Raw genomic sequence first — 14,601 nt, forward strand, 5'->3', positions numbered from 1 at the left:
TTAGATATTAATATTTATAATTAAAAATAAATATCCAAATAATTAACCATATATAATTATAATTACACTGGATTAGCATCATCAATTGTTGTAAATTTTGATCCAGCCCATATAATTCTAAGAGAACTTCGGCTTTGGCTCCTGTTCTGTACTCTAGAGAGAAGAGTCTCTTTGTCTAATAAACTATCTTGTTTATCACCCCAAAATACCATACAAAAGCTGAGTTTGCTTGTGGAAACACAAAGGATTGTTAGTGTGCAACAAAGTTCAGTATCTCTCTGTTCTTGTACAACATTGAAGAGATATTTGCACTCAGGTATGACCATTTCATTTATGTCAATAGTTAGAGTTAAATCAAAACTCCTCCCACACAGGATTAGCTTTAACATTGTCTGTCTTATGAATAAAGCAGATATATTTCTAAACATTTTAGCTTCAACTAAATGACTGAAAACTGTGTGTGTGCATGTGTGCATGCACATGTGACTAACTAAATGAGGTTGGAAAAACCTGAATTATGTTTTTGAAATTGAAACTGAAGGAGGTTACAGGTTATTTTATCACAGATTTTTTTAAAAATAAGCTCTAAAGTAGCATACTGGTAAATAATATAATTTTAGAAACAATAAACAGCAGCAGCACCAGGTCTACTAGCACACCATTATGCAACAAGGAATGGCAGAACTACCGAGAGAAGTGAGCATGGGAAAATGCAGTCAAATTCTTCTCAAGTTTGATAAACCCATCTGAGCTGACACCTTTAGTCTTCAAGAAATGGGAGTACCAATGAGCAGAAAGCTTTGGTTGCCTTTTTAAATCCGGGTCATCCAAGTCTATGTAGTATAGGCCAAAGCTTGATTCATAGCCATCCAATAACTCTAATACATCCAAGAAGGCCCATTGAAAATAGCCTCTTGTATTTGATCCATTCCTTCCAAAATTAGATTGGAGAAAGAGAAAAAGAAGGCGGAATTATGTCAGAGAAGTAAAAACCATATATCAATGCAAGGAAATATTTAGAAACTTATAATAATTCTCTCCAATGTATAAATTAGCTGATGACTTTTAGTCTCTAGTACAAATAAATTTTGCTAGCTAACTTAGTTTTGAGGAAAACATAAAGGAATATACATATCAGATAATCCATCACTCCTGTTTTACAAGTGTATGAAATGGAATTAATTGTGATGATTATGTATACTAAATTGGTGTGACAACTAATTATACGCCACAACTTGAGACTTTAGGTGATAAATTTGTTAAATTTTGTGTTGGAAAATTAGACAACAGTGAGTTCAGTTTTATGAAATTTTATCTCCTCGCTGCATGTGTTGTGGCAGAAAAATATAAATATCTTGCTGTGTTATTTGTATTAGACAAGAGACAGTTAGAGAACTCTTTTGATGTATTAAGTTTTGGGTTCTGTTAGTATTTCACTATTTTGAGCCACTTTTATGTTCTCCCTAATTTGTGATGTGACCACTGAGATAGGATCAGGATGTTTAGAGTTGCAGACACTCAGATTATAGCGAAAGCAATATTTAAAAGAATTTTAGATTATTTAAAAGATTTAAACAGAAATCAATAGAAAATGGGCATACCTCAGTGCATCAAGCAAAGCCCCAATATGTCCATGCAAGTAGTTCACCCTTGGCTCATCTTCCAATGATGAATTGCGTCGTGTTCTCTGTCCTGCAAAAACATTACAACCAAGATTAAGTTTCTCCCTAACAAAAAAAGAAAAAAAAATTAAGTTTCTCAATTAGAGGATCACATAAAATGAGAATAAAATTGGATTTTGAACTTATCTACCTGCTACCCCAAACATGAACAACAATCATAAGTTAGAACAAATGGTATTTCAGAGGGCAATGGAAGAAAATATGAAAGATTCAATTAGGGGTAAAACATTTGAAAGTGAGAGTAAAACAATTGACGTTCTATCAAACATTTAGTTCATGGATATTGATTCTCTATGCAGGCTACCAATTGAATGTTGTTTCGGATAATGTATTATTAAATGCCACATTGTGATGGTAGTCTGTATATTTCTATGTCCATCTATCAAGTCCATGTACCAAAACTAGCAACAGCTTTTACAAATATTAAAATTGAAGATAATGTAAAAGAAATTCTTCTCATTTGCTACTAAGTCAGTCAATAAAGGCTTATTATGCGCTCTTTAGTTACCTAATATTTTTGTTTCAAAATGAGGAAGCAAGATTCAGTTTTAATATAAAGAAACTTATATTATGAGGACTAAAATCATTAAAAGAAAATTGTGTGTGTTAAAAATAATATTTCTATCGAAATGCCCTCTAGCATTACTTTGATGAATTATTCTTCAGTTCCAAGGGAGGAAGAAGAACACATACAAACAAACTCTTTATGCATGAGGACACGTGTGTTTGTGAGAGAGAGAGAGAGAGAGAGCGAGAGAGAGAGAGAGACCATTCTCATGAATGTATATAGGAGGATTTCCATAAGCTTGCTTGAAATACTCCAGCAGTTCTTGCAAAGCCCAAGGCGTAGTTGGAATCTGAGTCAAATAGGCTAGTTAGTATTACACCGATATGACCTTCACAAGTAAACCATCTCTGCATTTTGTGCTCATGTTCTCACCTCATTTACAGATGTATCATTTTGAATAGCTGCACAGTAGGGAAAGTAGTATTCTACTTCAGTTTCATCTCTAAAGACAGTAACAAAATGGTGAATTTATTAAGGACCATCATGTATAAAACAATAGAATGAATCCCAGATTGGAAAATTCAACAATAGACAAAGAGAGTTGAATTGGTAAGCAAAGAAAGGCTATAAGGTAATCTGATCACTGGTGAAATTAGTCCCCATTTTGATGGGTCTATATATAATAAAACATACCTGACAAGTCTATTGCCATGTCTGCATCAAAGTCTCTGACCTCCATGTTTAGTTTGCTGGAGTCATCCTTGATGTAAAGCATGGCATAGTAATTTAATCCTAGAAAGTCAAATGAGCCCTTAACCAGATTTGATTCAAGATTGGTGAAGGCTGGAAGTCTTGAGCCTACATTTTTTTTCATTACATCGGGATAGTCTCCATAAACCAAGGGATCCGCATACCTGCAAGGCCAAGCAGATCATGATAGCCTAAAACATTATGAATTCTGAACCTGGCTTATATACGACTTATATTCCAAAAATTAAAAAATCAGATGTTTTCACATTAAAAAACAAGCACAAAAAACTAAAACAAAAGAATCTCAAAGTTTGTAATCACTACTTGCTTTAGGGTCATACCATATTCACATTACACTTCATAGATGCCACAATAAGATGACAATGTGCAACGTCAATTTGTTCGTGAATGTGTAACTTACCAACCAATCAGGAAGTCCTTGGCTCTTTGAGTGGCAATAACATCTTTAGTTTTGTTTGTTAGAGGATGAAGCCAGAAAGCAAAGAGATTGATTCCTATAAATCCATGCTGCTGGTCCTGCATTGCCCACACTCAATTTGTTCATAAATACGTTCCCAATTTTACTTTACCTTTTTTCTTTTTTTTTTACATGGTATGTGTTATTCTAAAAATTTAGGACAAAGGCATAAAATTACTAAGAATAGGTTGCTTCTTTCTTCAGGCTGAAAAACCCAAGCATGATCTTCATTTTTGAACATCATATAGTTAAGGCATAACATTGATTAATTCATTAAATTGACCAAGCCACTTGAAATGAATAGCTTCTATAGTACCTGGTACTTTTCCTTGTATAATCTAGCAGCTGATGCATGCGCCAACAAGATATGATGAGTTGCCAAGTATGGCTCGGTTGAGGAGTTGCCTCTGGTGCAATTAATGCCAAATGGAGAAGAACAATGCCCAGGTGGTAAATATCCCCCATTGTAACTCCCAATAGTGAACACATTGGCCTCGTTCATAGTAGTCCAATGTAACACCCTGTCACCAAAATTCCTGAAGCAGACATCTGCATATGCAGTGAAGTCTTTCCTGCATCCACATCTAGATTATTAAATCACATTCCTTGCCAGGTTTTCTGCTTACCACACAGAATGTGGATACATACACTCAAGCATAATAGTTGTCTACAACAGACATGAAGGATGAGAACCATACACCATTTTTCGACTAAGCCATCCTCCATATTTGTCTTCCAGTGCTTGTGGGAAATCACTGTGATGTAATGTAACATGAGGTTGGATTCCTGCTTGATCAAGAAACAAATTAGCATACAGAAGGATTCAATCAATGCCAAGAAAATTGAACTATTGTCATTTATGATGGGAATGGACAGTAAACATTGCTGGATAGTTCATTGATAAGATTGTTGTAATATTGTAGCCCCTTTGGATTGACACGTCCTCTTCCATCTGAAACATTAGAAAATAAGCAGCTTAAGCATGAGAAAAAAATACTAAATCACTTCTTGTTCGGTTAATGAAAGAGATTTGTAATCATACTTGGAATAAGTCTTGACCATGAGATAGAAAATCTATAGGCCTCCAAACCTGTGTCCACCATGAGCTGGACATCATCCTGCAAGAGTGTGATCAACCATACTCCTATTACTAGATGGTTCAAATAAAATGGGCATGTAATTAGTTGGTTATGTCATGGGCCGTATAATTTGTTATCTATCAGGCAGAGCACAGCCAATCAAGGAATGAGTATTTGTCATGCAGAATACCTTCATTTTGTTATAATTAATTATGGTTTACCATTTGCTAACAACTTAAGTTTTGGGACAACTTATAATTTATCATGGTATTATAAAAAGTGGAGCTAAGTTTAAATCATGTTTCCACTCTATCTCAATTTTAAAAAGTTAAAAATACTACGTGTGCAAATATTGGTAATATATTGGAGGATAAATACTGTTACACACATCCTGTAACACACAAAGAATTAGTGTTAGACTTACCTCAAATACTTTTTTAACTAGACATGTCCTTTTATTTTAAATATACAATGGCAAGTGGTAATGAGTTTTAATTTCTACCTTTTATTTAGTTAGTGAGTGATGTGGTAGCCTCTTAATAAAACAAAAAGAGATTCATTTTTAAAAAGTATTGAAAGTAAGTCAAACTCAAAGAACTATTGTACATACCTTGTATTTGTGATATTGATCACATGCTATGTCACCATTAGCTCCATGCATTTTCCCTGAAAATTTAAAATGTGTTAATCCCCATAGTGGTTTTTCACTTCGTCACTAGTTGACTACATTATTTACTTCACTTCACTTCAATTATTATTGGTGACTTATTTATTGTGGTTACTTAACCGAAAGTAAATTTAAATTCATAATTGGTTAATGTGCAACGTTGGTTAATTTCCGCATTGTGTTAAAGATATTGGGTATATATCTATCTAATGGCCCAAAAGGCCCATTATTGTAAGTCTATGTAGAGCTAATACTAGTTCTTTTATATATCTTACTAGAATTCATTGAAATCAACAATTAAGAACACAATAAAGATGTAGCCCCTCAAGTTTTATCGTATGTCAAGTTGAACTACGTAACTCTTGTATTTTTTTTTTCTCTCTCTCTCTCTCTATTGCTTTTGCTTCTCTAAATTATTTAATCCTTGTCTTTCAACAGGGTCTAAATAGACTTAGCTTAATTATATCTCATCTCAGTTCAAATTTATCAATTCACGTGATATAGTCATTCACTTCATATGGAATAGATGAGATTTTGATTTTCTAGCACTTGAAAAATGGGACTATTATAAGCACTAATAGTACTTTTGATATACTAATCAATTTGAATACAAATAATCTCATTCATATTTAATAAACAAATACCAGGGAATAAACTATTTCATAAAAATGTAACTACTTATTAACCAAGTTAGTTTATATACTTATATTAGAACACTAATATTTACTTTTTGGGGGGGAAAATGTTTAGAATATAACTTTAAAAGACAATACTAATTATAAACAAGCTTACCAGAATGGGAAAAAGAATCCCATATGCTAGGCCCCCTCCCATCTTCATTTGCTGCACCTTCAACCTTTCATATATAAACATTTTTTCAAGGATATGAAGTAATAAAGAGAATATTAATTATCTATTAGAAATCATCAATTCTTTACAACTTTTAGTAATGAAATAACCAAACAAATAGCACTATTTTTTTTCCCTCTTTAATAAAGCTATGTTTAAGAAAAAAATTGAAAAGAATGCATTAAACCATTAATTAATAAACAGACCTGATAAGCCGAGGTCCCAGAACCAAACACAAAGTCAGGTGGGAAGTCATCTCTGCTAAATTTATCAACCCCTAGTACTTCAGTCACTGATATGTTTATCAGAAGAAATAGAAAGAAATAAGAGAGAATCAACATTTTTTTCCCAAAGCAATGCTTTGAAAGCATGCTTGTATATATTATCCTCTAGCTTGACCCAAATCAATGGCTTTAATTTATAGCCAGACAATGAGTGTATCCCAGTAGAAAATCGACATGCAAAGGATTGGTTCTGCATGCATAAGTATATTGAGAAGAGACAAACTTGTCCTTGTTGCTGACTTAGGATAATGGACGTTTTACAAATGTTAAAGGAAAGTTCAAAGGAAAGTTACAGAGTATATTGACACTTGCATTCGTGGAGTTTGTCAGTTTGTTTAGAGCCCGAAAACAATGGTTAACCAATTTTAAGGCCAAACAGCTTTTGGTTAAGTCATGAATAACACCAATATTGTAAAAACAAAAATAAATGTGGTGGAAATATACCACATAATATGGTTCCAAAGTAAAAAACACAAGGAGGGCTTGACCTTACCAACCCTGGAAGCAAAACTGAAACCACTAACCGAATTGAAGTTTTACAAAATAAAATTACCAAATTTTAAATTGCTACAATTTAGTAGTACTTACTAATTTTACCCAACACAGTTTTGAATTCATGGACTCTTCAATTATTGAGTTTGTTGCATGTGAAACTTTGTCCACAACTTCAAACACTTTTGGTTCAGCATTTTAACTTTTGGAATATGCAACAACTTCAACACCACCCGTTTTGAATTTTCTTCAAGCTTGATCACCAATATAGACTTTTGAGAGCAAGAAGTAGTGTACCTTCAAGTTTACAATCAGTAGCTCTCTAAAAGTCTTTTTCACTTGCTCTAGGTTTTTCTTATATACTTTAAGCTTAGATGCATGAAACCGTAGTCACTTGATGGGCTGAATGGACTGAATTCACGATTTTCACCTAACACATTTTGATTGATCCAAAATGAGCTTGATTGATCGAAATCTTGGCTATTCGATCGATTGACTAGCTATCAAAAACTATCAAACTTATAGAAACTGGAATCTTTGATATGCTTGTCTAAAAAAATACACTTCCAAAGCAAATATAAGCCACTTTTGTTCATGATTTGCCAACCTAAAATATAGACTCAACAGTGTCATCTGCCTTGCTGCTTGTTATAAATTATAATATGTTGCTTGAATTTTAGGTGGATGCTATAATATGTGATATGAATTTGAGGTGCACCAAGTTCATATGTTATTTGTTACATAGAATCATTACTTAGAAATCCCACTCCTGTCCTGTGTGCCCGACATTGATTTTTTTTTTTTTTTTTTTTCTTGTGACATTGATTGTGCCATTTACCAACCTTTCGTCTTTTTTATGATAAGGTATGTCAAACCTCACACACAAAAAGACGCGTGGCTTTCTGGTTGTTTTAGAAAGAGAGAGAGAAAAAACAAATTTGGTCCTAGGCACATCAATTATTGGAGAATAAATTATTCTTGTGGAGTGTTAGCTGTGGTGAGAGAGACCCCTATGAGTTGTATTTGGAGTTTTGAGTTTCATGGGATTTTTAGTGATGACTAATTCTATGATATATTTATTTGTAATTGCTGGTTAATATTCCATTGTAATGTCTACAGTATGGTTGTATTACACACAGCAAAATTGAAGGGTAAATAAAGTGTTATGTTTAAAATTTTAGAGGTTTTTTTTTTTTTTTTTTTAGTGAGAAACCACATAGAGGTTTTGTATAGTTTCTCCTTTCTTTTTTTCTTTTTTCCCCGGAATTCAGTTGACGATTAGGCTAGCTCCATATAACTATGTGTGCATGCCGAGTAACTTTTCTCCTCAATCTTCTCATCCATGTCAACCATGATATCTACATTCCTCAATATTCAATGCACCCAACTACCATTTTCCCAAGGATTTTAACATTTAATTGCTTATGTGCTTCAATGCACCCAACTACCTTTTTCCCAAGGATTTTAACATTTATAATTGCTTATGTGCCTTATCGTGGGTCGATTCAACGTCAAATAATCTTTCCTTTGTGGCTAAAACCAAGCATTCATTTCACCTTACTAAGAGCATTCGCATCAATGGATGCAAAATTTTTTTCATTTTACAGATTTAAAACTTACTTTTTCTATTTTACACATTTATTTTTACAAGACACTCACATCAGTTTATCTATTTTACACATTTATTCAATAAAATATACATTATTTTACATTTTTTTTATTATTTTCTCACTTATGGCCTCTCTCTCTCTCTCTCAGACCCAACCACCGTATCATCACCCAACCACCATCAAGCCGAAACCCAGATCTATTACTTGCTTTGTGCTTTTTTTTTTTTTTCTCATTCTCACGGTTGATCGGAGCCGAAACCCAGACCCATTCTCATGGTTGAAGAAAGAAGAACGAAAAAATGAAGACCCATTCCTCCTGCGGCTGCAAAGACCCATTCTCATGGTTGATCAAGCCGAAACCCAGACTCATTCTCATGGTTGATCGAAGCCTCCTTCGACTCTTGCTTTAAGAAAGAAGAACGAAAAAAATGCTTGAAGACCCATTCCTCCTACGGCTGCGAAGACCCATTCCTCTAAAAAAATGCTTGAAGAAAGAAGAGCTTACAGATGAGTGGTTGAAGCAAAGAGTGAATGAGGAGTGAGAGAAACGGAAACCAACTACAGACAAGAGAGAGAGAAAAAATTAATAAAAAAATAAATACACGAGCTATAGTACCCGTGTAAATTTACACGGGTACTGTAGCTTGGAGATAATTTTACACGATTTTAAAAGATTTTAAACAGACTGATGTGAGCTATTTTTGAACAAAAATATGTAAATTTGAACATTTTTTCTATTATACACACTTATACACAAATTGATGTGAATGCTCTAATTAGTAGTTACCCAATTTGAAAAATAAATTTAAGTCAACCACAAAGATCGAGGCAAACCTTAACCCCCTAAGCAAAAGCACTCAGACTAGAGAAAGCACACTTTTAGTAGATAGCAAGCTATGACTAGCAATGCAGAGAAATCAATACTAACAGAGGTTTTTTTTTTTTTTTTTTTTTTTTTTTTTTTTTTAAATCACACACACATGAATAACTGGAGAGAAAACATCATGAGAACGAGGGGAAAAAGCATCAGTGTGCCTTGCCTACCTCACCTAGATTTCAAAAGCATACTGTCAAAGGCCAAACACACATACGTCTGATTATGTAACAAAACCCTATTTGCCCAGAGATGCATTAACAACAAATTAAGAAAATCAGTTAACTTTATTTTCAAAAAAAAGGGAGGTTTTTTTTTTTTTAATACAAAATAGTAGTTACTATCAACTATAACTATTTTGTTTATTTGCAATGGGGCAAATGAATCTTCCAAGCAACAAAAAAATCTTTTACGACAAGAAGCAACTTGCCAGTATAAGTTTGGCCAGTTTCTTCTAGTGACATCCAGACTACTTAATAGTTATTTAAAAATACATATGACAAATTGACAATTAAATAAAACAAATCATCCAGGCTACTTTAAAGTGTTTCTTTTGAGGTCTTTTACTACATTGCTTTTGTTTGAAGTGCCTGCAAAGATGGGGAACTTTACAATAAAAGCATCAGTATCTTAACATGAATACTCTCACCAAAAAAGAAGAGCTTATGACAGAAAATGGAAAACTGAGGACTACAATTGATAAGAAGCACTCAGAAGGGACATATCATACAGGAAGCCTATCGGCTTCACTAAACTTGTAAGACCTTTTGCATTCAGATATCAGCAAAACCTGACCTAACAAAATAATTTTGGCACTAAAGGAGTAGAATCCAAGTCTTTAATCACATACAGTAAGCCCACCGAAAAGTTCCCAGTGCTAATACGCTGTCCTAACTGGCATGAGCAGAAGAGACAACTGCTGGAAGAGTATCTTCAAGTAAGACTCTGCCACCCATCGAGCCATCTGTGGCAGAAGTAGCTCGCTCTGTGAGGGGGACTTCTTTACTACCCTCCTTCATGCGAACAACTTGAGCAAAACTCTTTGACATCTGCTTGATAAAATCACCGGATAAAGCAACAGCATTTCTGTGCTCATTGTCTCCAACTACTCCGACAGCCATCAGGCCAGCTTGCTGTCTGGCCTTCCTTTCTTGCATGGCTTTCTGCCGCTCTTCATAGTTTTTAACAGATTAGAATCTTTTAAATCCACGTTGAAGTCTATTAACATTATTACATGTAGAACACTATAATGAACCTCAGTCTGAAAGATAAGATTGAGGTCATATGACAAGTAGGAAAGAAGCAACAAAACAAAATTTAATCTGGGGAATCATCTACAATCTAAAGTATTAAAATTTCCTTCCATTGTAACTTCTTCTTCTAATTTCATTTTTGGAGCGGTTATGTCAATTTTTATAGAGATACTCAATAGCTGGGTGTGGAATCAGGAAAACATCCTCTATAGGATGAATGGAAATCAAATTGCAGAAAAGAAGAAAAAAATAATTTATAAAAAGCCATATGAGAGTATGATTTGGAATTACGCTGTAATACACAAGGCTATTGTGGCCGAATGTGACAGACTTTTAATAGATTATTGAAATATCTATTGGTAGGAATAGTGAAAAGTACCATAATGCACAAACTAATGGTTTGGCAAAGTTTGAAATAATCAACCAATGCATTGATAGAATTAACTAAAACTATAGAAAAGTTTCAACTTTTCTTCCTGTTTCTAGATGAAATATTGCTCATTCTTTCTTTGGGCATACTTTTCTAGTATAGAGCTTGCATTAGGTTGGTCATCCAATTGAGGAAATCTGACATGACATGTATCTCTCTGCAGGTCAACGAACAAGACGTAATTCAACACTGGAAGTGTGAAAAGTACCATAATGCACAAACTAATGGTTTGGCAAAGTTTGAAATAATCAACCAATGCATTGATAGAATTAACTAAAACTATAGAAAAGTTTCAACTTTTCTTCCTGTTTCTAGATGAAATATTGCTCATTCTTTCTTTGGGCATACTTTTCTAGTATAGAGCTTGCATTAGGTTGGTCATCCAATTGAGGAAATCTGACATGACATGTATCTCTCTGCAGGTCAACGAACAAGACGTAATTCAACACTGGAAGATTGGCCTAGGGTAAAATATTTGCATGGATATATTGGCAGTTTGCTTGATGCATTGAGGTATGTCTGTAGGCCCTAAATAAACCTAACACATGATGATGTGAGAGTCTTGTCATAATTTTCTTTGATTTGTTTGCAGTCCTTGACAGAAATTTCTATTTGCTGTTAGGTTTATTTGCCAAGTTAATTTTGGAAGATAATTAGCATGCCAGTGGCTCATGATTTGATGATTCCATCTCACATATATACTGAATTCAAAAATAAGATTAATGTAGATGTTATGACCTAATATTTGTATTATCTTTTCTGGAAAGAGAGTTTGATGTGACTAATTAGTGCTACAAAAATTAATCAAATGGAATTAGTTGCTTCACTTGATCAATTAAAAGGGTATCATGATATGTAGATTCCAATGATCTCATCTAATAAAGTCTCTCATTGTCAAATAAACCAATATGAGATGGATGCCATATGTTTCAAAGTCTATTATACCTACAAAAAAAAAAAAAAATCATATGATAGGTCTTAATTATATTTCTGGTTGTTTCTTTTTAATTGATACGTAGTTACTAAAATTTGATGTGATTACTTTTACCTCACCATTCTTAAAATCTTGGAAGGAATGGATCAAATACAAGAGGTTATTTTACATGGTCTTTCTTGGATTTATTTGAAATGTTGGATGGCTATGAATCAAGCTACGGCCTATACTTCGTGGATTTGGATGACCCGGATTTAAAAGGACAACCTAAGCTCTCTGCTCATTGGTACTCCAATTTCTTGAAGGGGAAAAACATCAGTTCTGATGGATATATTGAACTTCAGAGGAATATCTCTGCAGTTTCTCCTTATTTACTTGAGTAGATTAGGCCATGTACATGTACTTTGTATAATGGTTTGTTTATTATTCTTTTTCTCTTTTTTTTTTTTTTTCCTTTTGTCAAAGTATATGAACCAACGGTGTGCTGCTTTGTAGCAATTTTTCAAAAATATAGATATCTTTGATGTTCTTCAATATATTTAAGTGGGACAGATAGAGGCCCTTTCTGATATTGCGGACAATTTCAAGGACAACAACTATTCACTTCTTCAAAAGTCATCTACTTTGATACGTGGAGCGCTCTAGTACAATGCATTACACAAGACCTTCTCCATGTGCGTTTGGCTAACTTATATTTTGGTAGCTTATTTATCAGGGAGTATTGGATTGAATGAAATATGCAAATGAACCAAAATGGGTTAAAAGTATGAACTTTTTTTATATTTTCTTGTGCGGTTTGTCAGAAACTGAAGATGGCAACGCTGGGTAGTGCAAGGGAGGAAGACCAACTCTTGTGAGTTCTTGTTTTGGTCCAAAAAAATACAGGCTTATTTTATGGTGCTTTTGTTGCTAAATAAAATTTTTGGACAAAATTTATCACTTTTGGCAAACCATGCTTCACATAAGTCCACTGCTAACACCAATTTTTACTGTGCATCAATCAAATAGACCAAGTCAAAAATTATGAAAAAAAAAATATATATATATATATATATCTAAAATTTTTTTTCTCACTTGAATTATGGTTTCAATTAATAATGAGGTAAATTTCATTAACATACTCTGAGATTTTGACTAATGCCGATCAAATTCAAGACTTTTCAAAACTATCTAATTTGGATCCTAAAGTCAACTTAGTTACTAAAGTGTTGTTTGGATTTTGAGATATGAGTTAACAAAACTAACTTATACCTCAAAATCCGTGAGCTCCACACGCATGAAGTTTGTTTGGTTTTTTTGCGGACGTGAACTCAGTTAACAAATCTGAAAATTTTGAGACATGAGTTATCAAAGTAGGAAACTCCGGAGGGCTTGTTTTCAGTTTTTTTGAGTTTTGAGATTTGTTAACTCATGGCAATTTTCGTAATTATTCAGCACAATTGGGCCCCACGGTCAGAGTGTTGTCCCATCAGTCTCAGCTTTACTCCTTCCAACGGTCATAAATCACTTTTCTACGCAACCATCTCTTCCTTTTTTTCATTCTTCACTTTCTTCTAAAGAAGCTCCCAAATCCACTGCAAAAGCTCCTCCCAGTCCGGTCTTGCACAGCCATCTGAAGGAGAAATTTGGAGCTGAAGGAAATCTCCATCTGACGTGCTCCTCTGTAGTGGTGTGTTTTGGATACTCTTTTATTTTATTTTGCAAGAGCATCAATAGTAAAGTAAACATAAAACAAACTAGAATCTACAGTTAGATGAACTCATCAATCTACAATACTACTTGATACAGAAGAAGTAATGAACTTCATGTCAACAATCAACTTAATTCCTTTGCCATTTTCTCACCCATTTATTTCCTCAACAACAACACCCATATGATTTGTAAATTCCAATCTCTACCCAGTACTCCCTTCCCACATGAAATCCCAACCGAAACCTTAAAATTTGAAACAATACCACATCAAAAAAAAAAAAAAAAGTTTATTTTTTCCCTAAAATTTCAAAAAAGATGTGGGAAAAATTCATACACTAGTCTTGGTAATTTTCCTTTGGAGCCGTCGGATTCCTCTTGATGTGAATGCTACCGCCGTCGGATTCATACACTAGTCTCAGAATACTCTCTGTTTCTCTTTGTTACAAGCTTTCAGCCTCATTATCAAAGCTCCAGTGCCGTCGTTCACCGAAAACCCCAGAAAATCAGCAGAAAAAAAAAAAAAAAAATATTTTTTCCCTAAAATTTCAAAAAAGATGTGGGAAAAATTCATACACTAGTCTTGGTAATTTTCCTTTGGAGCCGTCGGATTCCTCTTGATGTGAATGCTACCGCCGTCGGATTCATACACTAGTCTCAGAATACTCTCTGTTTCTCTTTGTTACAAGCTTTCAGCCTCATTATCAAAGCTCCAGTGCCGTCGTTCACCGAAAACCCCAGAAAATCAGCAGAAAAAAAAAAAAAAAAAAGCAATAATGCGCAAGCAACAGAGACAAAGAAAGGGGCATGAACAACAACAGAAAAAACAGAGCACAACCAACAGAAAGAAAAAAAACGAAGTGGAGAGGCAAAGAAAAAAACAGAGCACAACCATCGGCGCCGCAGGTCCAGACCGTGATTTTCGTCGCTGGGTTCGCGGAGGGGTTTGGGAGAATAACAGGGGAAAGACGAAGAGAAAATCATTGAAAAACGAAGGGAGAAAAAGGGGGAAAAACAAAGAG

At 34.1% G+C, this 14,601-nt stretch overlaps 1 protein-coding gene and 1 long non-coding RNA gene across 3 annotated transcripts; both read right to left on the reverse strand.

Annotated features, from left to right (window-relative positions):
• Nucleotides 1–495: 495 nt before the first annotated feature.
• LOC111994635 (beta-glucosidase 11) lies at nt 496–6,628 on the reverse strand. 2 transcript variants are annotated; one of them, XM_065779349.1, is made up of 13 exons: nt 6,220–6,628; nt 5,957–6,020; nt 5,108–5,163; nt 4,461–4,536; nt 4,305–4,370; nt 4,117–4,204; nt 3,735–3,990; nt 3,362–3,477; nt 2,884–3,104; nt 2,623–2,651; nt 2,452–2,539; nt 1,602–1,692; nt 496–931 (listed from the first exon to the last, which is right to left on the reverse strand). In XM_065779349.1, the coding sequence occupies exons 1-13, from the start codon at nt 6,382–6,384 to the stop codon at nt 685–687; spliced, it is 1,563 nt and encodes a 520-aa protein (XP_065635421.1). In that variant the 5' UTR covers nt 6,385–6,628; the 3' UTR covers nt 496–684. The 2 variants fall into 2 exon arrangements, with proteins under 2 accessions (XP_065635421.1, XP_023882295.2); XM_024026527.2 differs by having other exon boundaries at nt 4,299–4,370; nt 6,220–6,627.
• A 7,070-nt stretch (nt 6,629–13,698) lies between these two features.
• On the reverse strand, nt 13,699–14,101 carry LOC136070043 (uncharacterized). Its single transcript, XR_010631271.1, has 2 exons — nt 13,917–14,101; nt 13,699–13,825 (listed from the first exon to the last, which is right to left on the reverse strand). It is a non-coding gene; the product is annotated as an uncharacterized LOC136070043 (long non-coding RNA).
• Between the last annotated feature and the right edge of the window lie 500 nt (nt 14,102–14,601).

The sequence above is a fragment of the Quercus suber genome, unplaced genomic scaffold (genome assembly GCF_002906115.3).
Source record: "Quercus suber isolate HL8 unplaced genomic scaffold, Cork oak 2.0 scaffold_206, whole genome shotgun sequence".
Taxonomy (NCBI): Eukaryota; Viridiplantae; Streptophyta; class Magnoliopsida; order Fagales; family Fagaceae; genus Quercus; species Quercus suber.